The sequence below is a fragment of a genome, unplaced genomic scaffold, assembly GCF_019419815.1.
Source record: "Pyrus x bretschneideri cultivar Hongxiangsu unplaced genomic scaffold, Pyrus_bretschneideri_v1 Contig2, whole genome shotgun sequence".
NCBI lineage: Eukaryota > Viridiplantae > Streptophyta > Magnoliopsida > Rosales > Rosaceae > Pyrus > Pyrus x bretschneideri.
In genome coordinates this window covers 9,683,447-9,702,833 of record NW_025999501.1, presented here as the reverse complement: position 1 = coordinate 9,702,833, position 19,387 = coordinate 9,683,447, and the positions used below count along the sequence as shown (strand labels likewise).

The 19,387-nt window shown below is 34.6% G+C and overlaps 3 protein-coding genes across 3 annotated transcripts; 1 reads left to right on the top strand and 2 right to left on the bottom strand.

The window, feature by feature from the left end:
• Positions 1 to 6,796: 6,796 nt before the first annotated feature.
• LOC103930275 lies at positions 6,797 to 8,718 on the bottom strand. Its single transcript, XM_018643248.2, has 2 exons — positions 8,064 to 8,718; positions 6,797 to 7,487 (listed from the first exon to the last, which is right to left on the bottom strand). The coding sequence occupies exons 1-2, from the start codon at positions 8,618 to 8,620 to the stop codon at positions 7,031 to 7,033; spliced, it is 1,014 nt and encodes a 337-aa protein (XP_018498764.2). The 5' UTR covers positions 8,621 to 8,718; the 3' UTR covers positions 6,797 to 7,030.
• A 5,103-nt stretch (positions 8,719 to 13,821) lies between these two features.
• LOC103930250 (calcium-binding protein CML42-like) lies at positions 13,822 to 14,902 on the bottom strand. The gene has a single exon (XM_009339551.3). The coding sequence runs from the start codon at positions 14,680 to 14,682 to the stop codon at positions 14,062 to 14,064; it is 621 nt and encodes a 206-aa protein (XP_009337826.1). The 5' UTR covers positions 14,683 to 14,902; the 3' UTR covers positions 13,822 to 14,061.
• Positions 14,903 to 17,046: 2,144 nt separating this feature from the next.
• LOC103930249 lies at positions 17,047 to 18,710 on the top strand. Its single transcript, XM_009339550.2, has 2 exons — positions 17,047 to 17,197; positions 17,653 to 18,710. Exon 2 carries the CDS (start codon positions 17,675 to 17,677, stop codon positions 18,404 to 18,406), a length of 732 nt encoding a protein of 243 aa, XP_009337825.1. The 5' UTR covers positions 17,047 to 17,197; positions 17,653 to 17,674; the 3' UTR covers positions 18,407 to 18,710.
• Positions 18,711 to 19,387: the final 677 nt, after the last annotated feature.

The following is a 19,387-nucleotide window of genomic DNA, read 5'->3' as shown; positions in this document are numbered from 1 at the left end:
ATGCATTCAATTATCGTTTCCAATTAGATGATCTATTAATGCAACTGAAAGAGGATTATAAATGGATCAATTTTTTTGTTTTTACGAGAGATTGGGAATCGATGGAATTTCTGTGCTGTGCCAATCTCTGTCTCTGTCTCTGTCTCTCTCTGTTTTGGTGGTAGTTAAACTTGGCGCTTCCGCCTCAAAATTTTCTGATTGGCTTTTCTTAATGTCGGGATTCTTAACGTCGACGGCTCTTGTAATGGTGCGGCTTGGTTGACGAAACTACCCCTCGATTTTCCCAAGTATCACCGAATATTGCCCTTCCTAACTTACCCTTCCCCGCTCACGAGATTAACGAGTAATGTTAGGAGACTAATTTTGTAGATAAATTTTTGTCAATTAAAAGACATAGAATGTAATGATTGGGCTATTACTTAAACGGTAACACATTAGTTTGCAAATTTTGCATACATATTTAATCTCTCTAACATTACTCTTAACTCGTAAGTGATGGCCACCCTATTAGCAACATTATATAAATTTAACAATTTTAATACTTATGTAGTGAATAAACACAAATTCTAAAATTCACTGCTCGAGGATAACGAGCAAAATATGCACCCGTGAAGAACCTTTAGGTCCGTACTACGATACTTCCACGCAACTGCATGTGGACATCTCTTTGGGAGTAGTTCAAGTTTCGTATTCTTTGTTATGTTTTGGTTGTCTGCTTTTATGTGGTAAAGAGCAATTTGAGTTGGATTTTCTATTTTTTTTTTTAATTTCTTTAAATGTTTCATGAAGTTGTCACATCGTTTGGTTTGTACATCATTCGTAAATTAAAATAATAGAAAGATTTGGGTGGTATTAGTATATGATGATATGATGCGAGTCACTAGCAGTCTATAGTGTTCTCGTTTATACAAACAGGTAACTCGTTTATTTGAGCAAGCTCAACTTCTTTACTATTAGTGTAAACTGCCAAATATCTTCCGAATTATTTCAAAGTTGTCAATTATAACTTTAGCTACATTAGTGGCTCAGTCGGTTACCCAAGATTCCCGACTATTCCATTTTCTGATGGTAGCAATGTATAGGGTTCAAATAGGACTATTTTCTTCTAGAGACCTTTTACTTTTCTTCATCTTGTGGGAGTTGGAATTAATTCCAGTTTATCTACTTCCATCCATACGTTTGCATTCAACTACAAAATTTGTTTTGTACACTGCAAGAAGTTTTGTTTTTTATTAATGGGAGTTTTGGGCATTGTACACTGCATAGACAAAATGATATTCTAGTCTACGCTAAATTACGTGAAAAGAAATTTAAACTTAAAATACAAAGAGAGAGCACATTATTATTGCTAACCTGAGGTTCAAATCTGTTGCAACAACAATGTTATGATTCTTAATTTTTTTTTCATCCAATAATGCGCAAATACATGTGTCAATGTGTTTCATCTCAAAACAATGAGAAATGCAAATGAGACTTTTAAAAGGGCACACTGTTTTATAATATTAATACAAAAATTAACGTTAAACAATAAAATTACAAAAAGTCCATAAAAAATTTCTCCTTAACATTTCTCAAAAATAAGTTGGTGCCACCCCAACATGAAACACTATCACGTACAGTTTGCAAATTACCTAAAAACTTTACACACAACCGCCAAGGTAGTACTATGTGTTATGTCACGAGAGGACGTACCATCTGGCAAAAGTAATTTAGATACTGAGGGTCCTGACGTTTAAATGCCTAGCTTTTGTCTCACTTAATTCTTAATTAAAAAATATCCTAATTAACGATTAATTATGGTGAGCGGAAAAACGTTTCAACTACAAGTCCAGGAGTAGTAGAAAAGTCGGTCACTGGCTGTAATTTTAAACGACATAAAGCGTGATAGTTTGAAAGGTAGTTGGTTGAGGACGGTGGGGTCTCTTACAAATTATGCTCATGTCGTTTGATAGCTAAATGGTTAGTTTGGAAGTATATTATATATAAACAATGACTACAACCGTCTTTGGTGATTTTTGTTTTTTTTTTTTAACCAATTTTTAATAAAACTGTAAATAAATTCTGAAAAAAGTGGTGTTTTTTTGCTGGAAGTACTTTAGATGTTCTTGGAACTAATAAACATTTTCTCTAAAAGCATTTTAGTAATTTTAAAAGCACTTATAAACGAGCCCAAATATATAGAAAATGGCTTTGGAATGGCTGTTGAGGAATGGGGGACGATGCCCCTCCAACTAATTATTAATATGTTGGGACGCTGTATAAATTGTTGTCATGTAGTAGCTGGATGTATTAACATAATAATTCACTAGCCTTCATGCACATGCTCACATGCGTGCAGAAGACATTTTTTGAATTACGGCGTACTACGCATGACTTGCATGTTTTAAATGTATTTATATGTGTAAATTGACAAAAGGAAAGTCAAATATTTGAAGTAAATGAATCATTTTAGATCATGCTAAAAGAAACTCCTCATAAATCAATTAAAGCAGCTGAATTCACATAGTAAAATTGGTCTCTATAAAATTTACATTAAGAATAGAGAAAATAATATTTAATGAACCATTGATTGAATCGCATTATTGCTAGCCCATTGTGAGGCTAAGCCCATCCCATCCCTCAATGTAGATAATATCTTTTGTTAAAAAAAAAAAAAAAACAATCAGTTGACAATTAATTTAATCACATTATTATCCATGTGCAAAAGATATTTTTTATAACCGACATTACACGCCTCTTATTAAGATGTTTCAAACGTTTTTAAAAATAGAGAAATTGAATCACATTATTGCTAACCTATTGTGAGATACAAATTATAAAAATAAAAATAAATAAATAAAAGAGAAACTGCACCAAAAATTTAATTATTAAAAAAAACACTGTTAAAATTACCCTTGTATTATTTTATGCATTCTTTTTTGCTGCTTTTGAATTTTTTGGCTGAAGGGCATTTTAGTCATATTATGTTTTTGGTAAAGCTGTGACCCCAAAGTGGGGCTTTGGCTTTGTATATAAGATAAATAAATTTCATACAAAAAAAAAAAAAAAAAAAAGGATCAGATTCAGATCAAATCGAAAGAGAAGAAGCAAGAAGTCATATATAGAAGATGAAGTCACATCGTACTCCTATTTTTAGGGTTTACGCTCTTTTACCATAGTGGTTTCCTTGCAATTATTAAGCTTCTGGAATCTCCTCCTTCCGCGTGATGATCGTGTTTTGAGTAATGTTTCTCACACTCAATTGGCATTAACTTATACGACTTTTCTTTCGTCCAATAGCAGAAATTTAGTTTTTAGTGTTTAACGATGTTATTGATTTATATAGTCTTGCGATTTTTTATTAGTTCGGTTTTTAATGAGTGCTTGAAGTCTACTCAGTGTTTTGCGATTAGTTTTTAGTGTTTAACGGTGTTATTGATTTATTATAATATTTTTAGGTCTAGTTTGCAAGAACCATTTTGAGGCCTAATTCTTCATGATATGTATTTGTAATGTCCTCGTTTCAATCAATAAAATATTGTACTCTTCTTCAACAGTATAGTAATACGTTTTCCTATCAGATTCGACTAGCATAAATGTGATTGGAAAAAGAAAAAAAAGGAATCAGAGAACTTATAGAAATGGAAAGGAGGAAAAGGGTATCGGATTTGGGTTATATGGATTTCAAGAGAAAACTCACATTTTTTTTTTATTCCATATGTGTTAGTAAACACCTAGTCAGAAAAATTAGTGAAATATTTCTCATACATATTTTAATAAACGCAAAATACTCGTAAAGTAAAATGAATTCAATTCTTATTTTCTACAAGTAAAAGTCCTACATGTTTACATAACAAGAATGGGAAAAGTAAGGAATGAGAGAACTCAAAAATAAAGGGAAAGAAAGGGAATAAATATTTGATTTATAACTTTGAAATATTTGATTTATAAATTTTAAGAGAAAACCAAGAGGTTTCTAATTGTTACTGACAAGGAAAAAAAAAAACAGTTTTCTATTTTTTTAACGTATTAATAAACACATAAAAAAATTTAAAAGTGAAACACTTTGCCATACCTATATATAAACAAACACATAAAACTAAAGATACGAATTATTTAATTCTTATTATTTATGAGTAACATGACCTAATTGGTTCAATACATACTCGTCACGACTGTCATTGTGATGCATGACAGAGTTCTGATGTGTGTTACCTCGTTGTGAAAATATCCATAAACTTCACACCTGTTTAAATAAAACAAGACATGAATCATATTTAAGCAAGCTCATGATCATCGACATGCAATTTTGTCATCAGTGAATCAGATTTGTTGCTTCTCTTTCCCATCACCGCTTCCCATCCCAACCAATATATATACATATATATATATGTGAGTGTGTGTGTATATATAAGAACCCAACGTCACCTAATTTGGAGAGATCTTTAATATTCAGCAAAGCCAGTGAAAATTGGAGGTTTTTAAAGTTAATTGATTTGAAAATTAATGTATCATGTTATGTGACACACTGACACGTATGGTGGGGTTTTCTGGAGATCACTAAGTCACCGATCAAGGCGTATGGAATATGACTAATTTAATTAAGAAGACCATGTGAGTCCCACTTTTATCGGTTTTTTATTTTTCTATCTTCTGATATGAAACGTTTCTTGTCTTAATAGACTCATGTTTTGATCCATCTCTCATTTTTCTTAATTAAAATATTATCAAGTTTATATTAATAGCGCCTAAACCACACACACACACACACACACACACACACACATATAAATATATATATATATATATGACAGTGCCTTATGACTATACGAGATACTAATTAATATGATTAGGTTTCTCTTTGGTGGTAGTGGTGTAAAAGCTTATATGAATGAATTCCCGTAACCTAATACTGCTAATCATATAAGTGGAGAATGTATATAGTTGATATATATTTCATGAACTAATACAAGCGAATGTAATTAATGTTAGTGACCTATATTAATTGGCGAAAAATTTTATGTGCATCAACTGTTAAGAGTTACCAGAGATTGCAATACGACAGAGCCTAATATTCTTCTCTAGCTAGATATATTGTTTCTTAGCATAAGAATGTGAACATGATATTCCACACAGATAACGCCCCATATGATAAGAGCATCTTAGTAAAATAGGCCAATTTTTTTATGTCATGTAGGCAAAAACATGCTCAACTGGGTGTAGTTAATTGGGTAGGCAAATTTTGCCCACTTCAACACTGCCTACTTTCAACATTATAGATAAATTGGGTTAACGTCTCTATTTATAGCAGAGTATTTCATGTGGATGAAGAAGATAAAATTAAAATATGAAAGATGAAAAAATAGTAAACAAAATTTTGTCTACTTAATCTATTACTTATTTTATTAGAGCAACACATTTCATAAAATAATTGGGTAAATCATTGTAATACATTTTTATTTGATTTGGCGTCATTCGAAAGTGCGTGAACGATTTGAGCTTCTTCCCTACACTTCCACGGGGCCAGGAATAAGTGCTGTATATTTTCTTACAAGTTTTACCAAAAGAAATGTGAGTAGTGACGTCAGATTTGTGAGGTTGCTGCCTTAATGAATTTAAAAGCTTAAAAGTTAAAGTGATATACTATTCTTGGCCAATAGAAGCAGAAATAAGTAACAGGTGTTGCTTCTGCTCAATGCGATCTGCCAAGGTCGGACGTACGTCAAATAACACAATCTTCGCCTCTGAGTTGAGCCAAACTGCTTTTCTGCAACTGGAAGCTTGCTTTTTCGGCTTTTAGCTATTACAAGTGGCAAAGTGTAGAAGCCATTCCAGGTTTGACTAAAAAGTGGTCTCGGTTTTACTACTTTAGCGGTTTTAGGTTTTACGTTTACTTTGCGGCTTCTAGGGTTTTTTGCTTTTTACTGCCACAAGTGTATTGATTAGGCTATGTCGGATTTTTACAGCTAACTATGATTAGGAGAAAGATTAAGAGTAAAAAAAAAAAAAAATTGTAGCAATGGTTCCTCAGTTTTAATCAAATTGAAGCAATGGTACTTCAACTAAAAATCCATTACCATTGGTCCCTCAACTTATCAAAATGTGTAGCTATAGTCATTTTCGTCAATTTCATCAAAATTTTGTCATAATAAGTTATGTTGGAATGACCATTTATACAATTAGGGTCTCTCAACTCATCAAATTGTGTAATCATAGTCCTTTTTTTCAACTACGTCAAAAATTTTGTGAAAACGAGTTATGTTGGAAGGATCATTGCTACAATTTGGTTGAAGTTAAGGAACCATTTCTCCAGTTGAATTAAAGTTGAGGGACCAATGGTAATGGATTTTTAGTTGAGGGACCATTGCTCCAATTGAGTTAAAGTTAAGGAACCATAGCTACAATTTACTCTAAAAAAAAATGTTGTAAATTTTGCCTTGTTTATAACCCAGGAAAGATTTGCTTTGCTTTTTTTACATGGAATATTGATATGTATTTAATTAACTACATGATATCGATATGTATCCTTTTTAACTTATCTCTATGCTTTGGTATAAATTCTACTAATCAGAGGAGAGTGAAAACATGAAAATTGATACCGTTTTTTTCATTTTTTCCGTTAATCATGTTTTCGGCTTTTGCTTATAGTATGTGGATTCTATGTCCAATCCCACCTAAAAGAATAGTAATTGTGCCGAAGAAATTGGTATATAGCGAAGCCCAACCCAATACATACTAATAATTGGGTTCTAGCCCAAGCCTTGAAAAACAATTTCAGGGGAGGAGTTAAGCATATACTAATGTGAGAGACCAGGTAATTAACATTTGTTATTCATCAATTCAAATATGTATGAGATGGATAACCATATGAGTATGTACATCTATCACAAAAATTGATCGCATATCGTAGTGCAGATGAGTTCTACCTCTATTACAGATGTGGTTTTTTATGTTCTCACGCGCCGAACAAGTAGTTTGATTCCATGTTCCGGCAGCAACAACATCTTATAAACTGGTGGGTGTTGATAATTTGGAGAAAAGCCAAAATTAATCAGGATATGGATGTTTGTTCAAATGAAGTTTTGCAGTGGGCAATTGCAGACTGAATTGAGGTTTCTCTTTTATAAAGATATACCTTATTACTATGGTCATCACTTGTAAATCCTTGGTGAATTGGGGAAGACTTAATTGAACTTTGGCAGCTCCTTGTTCTTCTTTCTTTGCGACTAATGCCTCCTCCTACTGCTTCTGAAGAGTTCTTGGTCCTGCTGCTTTTCCCTTGCTTCTTTTGAACCAACCATTGAAGAGTACTGCTACTACTCTCCTTCGATTTCTTGTTCTTGCATCGACGATTAATGTTTTGGGATTGATGAGGATCGTCATCGTCATAAGCAACTTGGCGGGGCTTTACAAATGAAGCTACCAGTGCTCCAAGATTCATGGCTCGGAACTTGAAGAGAAACTTCATGAGGCCACCGTTTATTGAGGTTTTGATGTTTGATGCTTTCCTTTTTTAATTTCATGCAAACACATGCCATATAATAATTAGTCAAAGATATTAAATCCATGTATGATATTAGTTTTTGTTTTTTGTGTAGTTAAATTATTTATCAAATATCATTCATTTTCCAACGAAGACCTGGTGTTACGAACTCAAAGAAATTATAAAACTAACACCTTAACACATATATAAAAACCTCTAAACTTTCAGATATAACTACTGCAAATCACAGTTTACACATATATAGGCATATATATATATATTATATAGCTTCTTTTTACGATTAAGTTATTATTCACTCTTACAAATCACATTTTGATACATATGCAGACAACAACAAAAAAATTTATGTACACATATATCAAAATAAGATTGACAAAAATGTAAGAACGCTTACTTTCAAGAAAAATGTTCAAGTATCGTACGTCCCTGTAACACCATGTCCATATGCTATTATGATATGATTGTTAAATAATATTATACTAACAAGTACATATATTATAGTTTTGGTGCATAATTTTCAACAAGACTAACCACTATTATAACAAAGACAATGGTTTAGTTGTTTCTTAGTATAGCATACCTGCTCCGTGACAGGTCAGCGTCGTCCGCGGGGGTAGGCGACTCCGATGATGACCGGAGACCAAACAGCAGCGTGTTGACTAGCCGGTTAACTCTGGGTAATCTTCCTTTTGCGCTAGTACTTCTGCGGAGCCTTGAAGGCTCATCCAATCCTATCGGATTCCTACAACTGTCTTCCATGGAAGAAGAGCTCGGAAGGCAAGAATATGACACCGTTGGCGACGACGGAATCTGGTTTACTGGGTGATCAGCTGCCTCAGAGACGTGATTGGGAGGGAGGTTGGTGGCGGAGAGCTCCGGGAGAAGACTAGACGAAAACGATATGCGCAAGTAATCCACACGGTCTAGTCCTCCACGACCAAGATCTTCATCATCCTCCTCATCATCATCTTGGCTTGACGGTTTAGGATGATCATGGTGATGGTCAAGTGCTATTTCGATGTAAGATTCATCGTCTTCGTCATCGTCGTTGTCGGTGAAATGTGAGAGGGAAGAAAAGTTCAAGTCAGAATCGGAGCAGCTGAAGGAGAAACTTCCTCCACGGTTCATGCTTTCCATCGCATGTAGCTGCTAGCTAAGGTCAAACGTTACGTACAATATATATATATATATGTGTGTGTGTGTGTGTGTACACATATATAATAATTATATATATTGGGATCACGGATCATATATATAGAAGAATAATATCAGCATAGAGATCTATATATATATATATATATATATATATATATATATATGATCTATTGCATGTGCATGGCCAAGCCAAAGAGAGAGGAGGAGGTTGGAAGGTCTCACTCCCAAATCCACAAATTAAGCAAGGAAATAACAAGTAATTAAGAAGGGTCCAAATAAGGAGAATTTTTCAATGCGACCGTCACACGAGATGGTACACCACGTGTCCCTATATAAATGGTGGGTTATATGTGTTAAAAGGTTAATAACTTAAAAATTAAAATTTTCTACCACTTGCATAAAAACACGTGGTGTACAATCTGTGTTTCCGTCACAATTAAAAATTTCTCCAAAATAAGTACACTAGTGCTACAGCCGGTGACATTTTATAAGTCATCAACGTGGGCCGTCCAAATTCTTGTTTAATTTTGAAAACTCAAACCCATGCATATACCAGAAAACCTTTAGCGAATGGTCCAAAAGTAGGTTGCTTGTGATCAATAGATCGATCAGAACCTGACGAATCAATCCACAAATTCATGCAAATTTAAGTTCTTAGCCCTTGAATTGCTCCTACAAATTTTAGGTTGTTGTTCACGAGAGATTATGAAAACTATGATGACCACACTTTTTGGTTCGTCAAATAAATGACATAAGAAGAAACCGATTGGAAGCTTTTCTAATCATGGTTATAAGAAATCTTGAGCAGCTTTCGAAATTTGAGCCAAGTAGCCCTATGGGACAACACTATGTCCACCAATTACAACTTCATATTGAGAACTATTTATTTTGGGTAATGTTAGGAAGACTAAATTTATAGACTAAATTTGTAGACAAAATTAGTAAACTAAATTATCTATCACCAACAGGAATGAGCACGTTTATCAACGTTTAGTAATAATCCAATCATCAACTTCCATGTTATTTAATCTACAAAATTTTATTTATAAATTGAATCTCCCTGACATTACCCATTTATTTTCTTATATATCTTCTCTAGTTCATTTATTTAAAAAAAATCAATCAGACTAGAGAATGTTTAGTCATTTATATTTTCGAATAAATGGAAGGTTCATCATGAAGTGAATGTACATGAATGACTAAACGATTTCTAATTTGCTTTTTTTATTTTTTATTTTTTTTGTAAGTATGATCTTTTATATATCTTCTATAGTTCATTTATATATAAAAAAAATCAATTAGACTAGAGAATATTTAGTCATTTATATTTTCGAATAAATGGAAGGTTCATCATGAAGTGGATGTACATGAATGACTAAACTATTTCTAATTTTTTTTTTTTTTGTGTAAGTATGATCTTTAAATAATAATTAATCAATCTGTATGATAAAATATGCTAATCGTAGTAGATGAACAAAGTGGCGCATCCATGAAGTGGATGTAAGTATAATCCCAATACAAAATCTTGGTTTTATATAAGATGGAAATCTATGGATAATGATTGTGTATCTTCATAGGGATTTTACTCGTTCTTCCACTTTATTTAATGTTAAAAAGAATGAATAGTTGCGTTCGAAAAAAAAAGAAAAAAGAATGAATAGTTTAAATTATTACGTTCGTAGAATAAAGACGCGTTAATCATAAGACAAGCATTTTCCAAAACGTACTGTATAAATATGTATTATTGCATTGTACAATTATATTTTGCTTACACGTGGCGCGCCATTTCTTCAATCAAAGAACAGCGTCTTGTCGTCCATAATCTTAAAAGGTTCATAAGCAGCCAGCAATGACGACTGAATGCATTATCAAGTGCATTTTGTAATGAATTAATATTAACGATGAAAACGGCATTTAAACAACAATTTTGGACCTACGATATTATTTAGTCTAACATTAATCTAATCTAATGAAAACGAAATTAATTAACCCCTTGATTCGAGGATTTTATCATCCAAATATATTTGTATGTACCTGTGTGTGAAATAATGGTTGGAACAAATTCCAGAGTCGACCGATTGGCACACAATCCTAAGAGAAAATATGACCTTGCGTTGCATGATAATATTTTATTCCTCAAAGTAAGGAGTTGCGATTGCATGGTTGGTATTTAACAGACAGGCGACATTCTATTGTCACAGTGATTCGAAACGTCACAACGACGGTAAATATATTCTAAGACTCTTCCCACGACTTTGTGTTAGTGATTCAGAATGTTACAACGGTATTAAATTCGTTGCATATGAATCTTTCTCCTCTCTCAAACTAGCTAGTGGGACGTTGCATCTACTTCATTCCTTGACGAAAAGAGACAATAGCCAAGCCAGGGAATTTTGAAACTATTCATATTTGGGTAATTGCTAATAAGTAGACTAAATTTGTATGTTAAATTTGCAAACTAAATTATGTGTCGCCAATAAGAAATGATCATGTTTATTAATGCTTAAGTAATAATTCAATTATTAACTTTCATATCATTTAGTTTATAAAATTTTATCTACAAAGTTAGTCGCCATAGCATTACCCTTCATTTATTCGTGATTAGTGTAAGAACCTTGTGTTTTCAAATTCTAAATCCGCTTCCGCTATTATCCTCGAGAATGTGAAATCAGTAATTGAAAGGTGTGTTTGTGTTTATTGCTTCTGAAATACCTGTGTGTGTTTGAGTATGTATAAATATGATTTGCTGCAAATTGTGTTAATAAATTACTGATAAGAATTGATAAGAAACATGGTAAAACTGTCTATTTTGAAAGCAAATTTAGGATTTTTTTTATTTAACTTCGATTATTTTGAATCTATTACATGTATGAGACACCACTATTTTCAATCAATGTTAAAGGATACATGACTGTTGTAGCGTGTTGATCAAGTTCTAAGTATATCATTTATTGTATATATGCTTATCAACAAATTGTTGATTAAGACTATATGTATGAGTCTATGATTATAGTCATGATGTGCAAAAGGATGTTGGAATGAAATCTGGAAATAATTAGTTCATATTTGTGATTTCATGAACTGCTGCAGCATCTGCAATATCATTAAGGACTATGAACTTGGCCAATATACCTATTCTCACCGGGGGAAGCAACTACAAGAAGTGGAGACGAGAGATTGGTTTTTTGTTGACACTTAATGAATTCGACATAGCTCTTGACACTCCCAATCCAGTTTGGACTGATCAAAGCACCCGAGCTGAGAAAGCTGATGTAGGAAGATGGGTTAGAGCTAACAAGGTGGCACTTTCCATACTTGAAAGTGCCATGACAGAATTGTTCGAGGGGGTATCAAAAAGCATGAATTGGTTGTTGACTATTTGGATGCAATTGAGAGGAAGTTCAAAGAATCTCAAAAGGCAGAAATTAGTCAATACATGGCAATGCTTACCATATACAAGATTGAAGGCAAGGGTTCCATCCGAGACCACATCATGAAAATGAGTGATGCAGCTGAGAATTTGAATTCTCTAGATGTTAACATTGGAGAGAAACAACTGGTATTTATGATCCTTCAAACTCTACCAAGCAAATACAGTCAGTTAAAGGTGTCTTATAATACTCAAGACAAGAACTGGGATGTCGATGACTTAATAGCACAATGTGTTCAACAAGAGACTAGACAAAAACAAGAAAGAGGAAAGGATGCTGAAATGGTGAATTTTGTGCAACCAGACAAGGGGAAGAAGTCATTCAATTCATCCTATGGACACTCTGTTTCAGAGAGGAGGAATAGAACTTTGATTGGAATGATAAGGAGTATGATGACAAGATCAAAGTTACTAGGATTTCTATGGGGAGAAGCACTAAAGGCATCAACTTATATACTGAATAGAGTCTCAAGCAAAGCAGTTTCATCTACACCTTTCGAAATTTGGACTGGTAGAAAGCCTAGTTTTGATCACTTCCATGTTTGGCGATGTAACGTTGAGGCTCGAATTTATAATCCAAATGAGAAGAAACTGGATTCAAGGACTAAATCATGCTACTTCATTGGCTACTCAGAGAAATCTAAAGGCTTCAAGTTTTATTGTCCTCAAGCTCACACCAGGATTCAAAAGACTCACAATGCCAAGTTCTTTGAAGATCAAGATATGGCAAATTTATCACAAGGCAGAATCCTTTTTGAAGAACTTGATCAAATTGAGAATCCTTCTTGTTGTAATGCTTATAAGAAGATTTTGATAACTCCTTCATTTGCAATTGAGTTGGGGGGAGATCAAATGGAAATTCATCCTAATATAGACAGAATGGAAGCCGATTTTAGGTCTCAAATACAGCCACAAGGATCAAGAAGGATCAAGAAGACCACCGTGTCAAATGCCTATGTGTACTTGCAGGAAAGTGAATTTGAATTTGGTGATATAGATGACCCTCTCACCCATTCTCAAGCCATGAACAACCATCAACAAACATTATGGAACATTGCAATGAAGGAGGAATTAGAATCGATGTCACAGAATAAAGTATGGACATTAGTGGCTTCTAATCCTCAAATCAAAACTATAGGATGCAAATGGGTTTATAAGACCAAAAGAGATGCTCAAGGTAAAATTGAAAGTTACAAAGCTAGATTGGTTGCTAAGGATTTCACTCAAAGAGAGGGAGTCGACTACAATCACACTTTATCACCCGTTTCTTCCAAGGACTCTATGAGAATAATAATGGCACTTGTTGCATAGTTTGATTTAGAGTTGCATCAAATGGATGTAAATACTGCTTTTCTCAATGGTGAACTCCAAGAAAACATCTACATGCAATAGCCTCTTGGATTTGTTGAAAGGGGGAAAGAAAAATACTGCTTTTCTCTTCCAACATTTCACTCTTCATAAGGCATGTGTATTTCACTATATGACCTTTTTTTTTCTTTTTGCAAAAAAGGGAGTAATTGATGGCAAGTCACAGTTATCCACCCCTTCCAGGACAAGAGAAGCTTAAAGACTTTCACTCTGCCTGTGACCATAATCAAGCAAACTCACCAGCTCAGAATTTCACTATATGACCCTTAAAAACTATCTATTTAATATGTTAAATAATTAGGAGCTATTTTTTCTAGATATATTAATTGATCTAACTTGCGTCGAATTTATGGATAACATAAAAAAAACTTAAAGGAAAAAAACAAACGAAAACTAGAGCTAGCATCCTCCTTAAAAATCATCATGCGTGTACATATATGAGAGATTTTTCATTGCACTCAAAATATACGCTATAAGTGGAGATTGAGCACAATAGCCAATAATAACACCAATTAGGATACACCTTAATTACTAACTACAAAAATCAAAGAGGAGTACTTATTAATTGATATATATCACAAGCAAATGCATGTTGCATATCAAATATCGATTTGATTAAGAACTTTCAAGAGCTGGGAACAAGAACAGTAGTGCGCATCATGTTCTTAAACTCAAACAAGTCAACGAGGCCGTCGTGGTTCTGGTCAACGGAGGTGATCATCTTCTCAACTCTATCGATCTCGTTGCTTTCCTGGAATCCGAGCTTGGCAAGCACGACCTGCAACTCTTTAGCCGATATGTACCCGTCGCCGTCCTCATCAAACACCTTGAACGCCTCCGAAAGATCAGACTCCTCCTGCGACAACTTAGTCTCCTTGTCGCATGCATCTGTTGATGCTGCCTCAGCAGCGGCAGCGACAGCCTCTTCATCGCCGTTGTTATTGTCGAAATAGGTGTCATAGAGGGATTGGTGGAGAGAGACGAAGTCGTCGAAGTTGAGGCCGTCGTTTGAGGGTCGGATGAAGGATTTTATAGTGGAATGGAGGTCGGAGATTTCAGTTTCCAACCCGAGAAGGGCTAGGGCTTGGCTAATCTCGTGGACGCTGATGAAGCCGTCCTTGTTCTTGTCGTACATATCGAAGATGCGGCGGAGCCGGACAGAGTTGAGACTAGTACAGCGGAGGCGAAACGACGGCGAAGGCCGTTTTAACGAAGGAGCGCCAGTCCCTGAAACTGTAGAGGCCATATTTAACTGAGTAATTAACTAATTATGTAGTAATCGGTAGATAACTACGATGATGACGACAACTCCGACGACGGCGACGAAGAGGATGCAGAGAACAAAATGTACAAGAGAAGTTTGGTATGGTGGTGGGACGAATAAGTGGTGCTTTATTATTATAGAGGGATGGTGAGCATTTGGCGGTCGTTTTGGGAAGTCTTTGTTATGAATTTTCGGGTTATTTTAGTTGGTGTGTTTGTTTGGACTTTTATAAATTTGTACTATTACAAGATGAATTTTCCGTTGCTGCGTAACAAATTATCCGGCTAAAAGTCGGTCGTCGTTGACCCAAAGAAAAAGTAAAAGTTGGCAGTCGACTACCAATAAAATTTTAAAATGAAAAGAAAATCGATCGGTTTCTTGAAAACTCGTTTTGAATATGAAAATTTGAGTATTTAAATCGACTTTCTCAGTTAGATTTTTTTATTTTCATTTTATTATGTTTCACAATGATTGAAATTGTTTACTTTTTAGTTTACACTTTAAATAAATAAGCAAATAAAAAAACTTTTAACTGTTCAATTAAAATTGTCAAAATCTTCTTATTTAATTGAATAACATAGTTTATCTATTTTATTTACTAAATAATTGTGGACGACAAAACAATTATAAATTTATTTGAATTTTAACACAATCAATCTTTAGATAACAATCTAATAAATAAAGTATTTTTATCAGTCCTAAGAGGAATAAAGTTTGTCTCTCTAACTAGATGTAACATCTTCTTTCTTTTGTTAAAGTAACATTTTTTTTTTCACATCAATAAAATTTTGTGTACCGCCAAAGTTAAAAAAAAAAAAAAAAAAAATTCAAATCTTGGTGTAGCATTGCAAAGTTAAAAAAGAAAAAAAAAATTCTAGAAAAAAAAAAAAAAATTCGAGTGTTAAAAAATGTTACTCGCATTTCTCAAAGAAATATAGTGGACAACCAAACTAGTTGAATAGATGGGCCACATGGCGCACATTAATGAAACTGATGGGCCACATGGTGCACATTAATGAAAGATATGGCCATTTATTTCTGTCGCTCTGACCATTTATTTCCCGCGTACCTCACACGCTCTGCCATTTATTTCTGTCGCAATTCAAAGTTGACCAGTCATACTTAACCAATGTTCTTTTGTTATTCATACCCTTTGTTTTACTTTTTATACACTATTTGTTAGTTTTTATTATTTGATTATCTTCAATTTATTCAACTCAAGGTTCCTAATTGGTTTACTGATGGAATCTCAATTTCTTCATGGTGTATGAGTAAATTGTTTCATGTATGAAGCTCAACAGTCACACGTGTTCCATGTCACCTGGTTTGTGTTGTTCACGTGTTAAATTTAAAAATTCGCCACACATGAGAGACGTGTTGAGAGTGAATCTCACAACAGAGAAAAATGGACCTTACATGTCTTATAATTTAGTTGGTCTTTTCATATTATCGATTAGTTTTATAGAGGTGCCTCAACTTCTTAAGTAGAAAGTATCACCTTATTCTTTTATGTACATGGGTCATCACCTTAGATTCTCTTCCTAAATGGGCCTTACTGTTTATGTACTTGGGTCATGAGCAGTAAGGGCCCAAGTCACTGAATAAGGATGGTGTTATCGCTTGAATCGGTAAGATTAACAAGTGAGCACCAACTAATAAGCATTTCCTTATTCCACAAGATAAGTTTGAGGAATTAATCAATCAAGGAAAGAGCGTTCATATATGGTAAAGTTTTGTCTTTTTTCCTAATTATCTTTCTAATAATTTCTAAACCACCACGCATTCTTTGGCGCCATATTTTTTGTTTTCACTTTAATTCTATTACCGTATATTCATTCGCACCATAATATTATTACTAAGTATATTTTCGCGCCATATTTTTACCTCCAAAACAGTTTCCCACCTTATTTTTCCCTCTAAAATATATTTTCCTTGTATGTTTCCCTCCAAAATATATTTCCCACCACATTGGTTTTCTTTCCAAAACGGGGTTTAATATTCAAACTTATCCTCTAATCATAAGAAATTGATGATAAAAAAAAAGAAAGAAAAGAAATTGATGATAAATGATGTGTATTTAAAATCATAAACATAAATTATTATAAGCTATAACATTTTACGTTTTTACATGACGATCGTATCATAACATCGTCTCAGATAAACAAGAAAAAAATGAAAAAAAATGTTTATTTTTATGTTTTTTTTTAGGAGGATTTAATTTTAATTTTATAATTAGGCAAATAAAGAATGTTCAAGGAGTGAGTTTTGCAAACCGCCAAAAATATGGGGGGAGTGAGTTGCGCGGAAAGTGGGCCCGCAATCCGATGCATGTATATAAGAAGAACGAGTCGAGCTACTCAGATCCATGTAAAACTGGAAGAACCAAACCCCATGACTCGAAACACAAACGACGCCGCTGACTCAGTTGCTCATTTCACAGAACACTATCTCTTCTGCTTCTGCTGTTCTCCAACTCTCTGCTCTCTCCCTCTCTCTGGTAACTCCAACTTTCTCTCTCTACTTTTACTCGTTTTGGTTCTGAACTGGAAACTCGGCGAGTCTTGCTTGGCCACTGTTTTGGGTTTTTATTCGTTTTGTTTATTTTCATTCAGAGTTTCTGTTGTTTTAGAGGTTTTAGTTTCTTGAAATCAGGATTGCCCTGTTCCCTTTTGGCTGGGAAAATTGAAATCTTGAGTTTTTATTAGGAATTTAATTCAAAGTTCTAATCTTTAATTATCATGTGAGATTATTTTTATTGCATATCATGTTCAGAGCAATATGGTTTATCTTTGCAGATTTTTATCTTTAATTTCTTCTCTGCAACCCATTACTTTGTTAATTTCTGTTATTTTTTTTATACCAGTTTTTAATGCAAAGTTCGATTCTTTAACGTGGGGTTTATCTGAATTTTGCTGCCAAATTCTATTTTTAATTGTTAATTTTCCATTTCAGCTGCTACCCTTTGTTTGAATTAATGGGTTCTGGAGGTTGTACCAATGGACTGGAGGAATGCAAACTGCAGCCTTCAAAATCTTTGGAAGAATCTGATAAAGCTAGTGTTTTGGGGCTTCATAAGGACGCTGGGGCACCACCGGTGGAATTGATTGCTAATGGGGTGGCGTCTCTAGGGCCTGTTACTCCTAATGCAGTCCGAGAGAACGGGGACTTGCTCGTTGATCTGAAATCTCCGCCATCAGTTTGCAAGAAGTCATCCAATGTAACTTGCTTGGATTCGAATGCCATCCAAAATGGGGACAACCCATTTGGTTGTTCTGATGATAGCAGCCCCAGGACACCGGTGGAGGATGTCTTCGATCCCTTTGCCCCTGGTCGGGAAGACCTAGTGAAGGCGCCGCAGTGCAAAAATTATGTCAGCAAGTGCGGGGGCATGATTGCTTGTCAGCTTAACTTTGATTCTCCCGTTCAAACTTCGGAAGATGAGGTTTGGACTGATGTGGAATCCATTTCGGACGAAGAAATGTTTGAAGTTGTGTATGAAAACCTATTGGAAACCATCGTGTCTGAGCAAACTGAGGGAGTTATTGCTGAACGCTTGAGGAAAGATTGCGGTTCTGATGACTGTGCAACACCTCCTCCAGAACCACTTCAAACTGGAGCAGCTGATTCTTGTCCTGGTGCTCCCCTGAGGCCATCAGGGAAGTCAAGGAACATTGATGTGGGGTTAATCAGAAAGCTCGCGTTCTAATTCTAGTTGACTCATGTGGGTTATGTGCGGTGAATTTGCCAGAATTCCGGTACTTCTTTCCAACTGGTGACCTAGATTAGACACAGTAGCGCTAGCATTGTATAGTAGTTGTTGACATTATTTATGCTTTTAGACACAGGGAAGGACATCGTTTTTTGAATTTAAGTTAGCATCGGCTAGTGCTCTTTTGGTTTTAATCAGAATTTTAGACACAGGGAAGAAATGAAATAGTAAATTCTTCCAACCTCATTGATCAGGTACTGAACTTATTCATGTTCAATGGCTATTTTATCGAATTTCCCTATGCGCGAACTCTCTGCACTTTACGATTTGGAGCTATATAATTTGATGATTGGGAATGTTTCTGTGTATTTTGCACTTCGTTGAATGTTGTTGGATGATAAGAATTGGTGAAACTGATTGAATGAAGATGTTTTCTTCTTGGTAATTTTAGTTTATAGAAGTCTGAAACAGGTAGTTGTTTGTTATATATCAAGGATGCCAACTATAAACAAGGCTACTCTGTATATTTTCGCATGGAGAATTGATTGTCGCACCCCCTTTTCACCCTTGCACACTCTCCTTTGTTTCTTTCTAGCCTTTGGATTAAATAAACCAACGGAGAATTGAGGGACATAAACAAAGGGAGAAGCGTAGAAGGAGAAAACAGGAGGGGTGAAATGGAGGAGTATGATAAAATGGCCTTTTTACATGGAATTTAGATCCTCTCCGGATCTTGAAGTCTGGAGAAAGCGGACCTCAAGATCCGGGCCGTTCAAAGGAGGGAGATAAAGATCCAGACTTTTGGTTTGTGTGAGATGGGCCAACAGGATAGGCTAATAGGGGCTATAGGATTTAAAATGAGTGGTCCGACTCCGAGGATCTGCCGGCTCTGGACACAAAGATTTGAAGAGGATTTGAATTCTTTTACATGGGGCCAGTGTAACACAGATCATGAAAAATTTGTTCCCCATGGCTCAA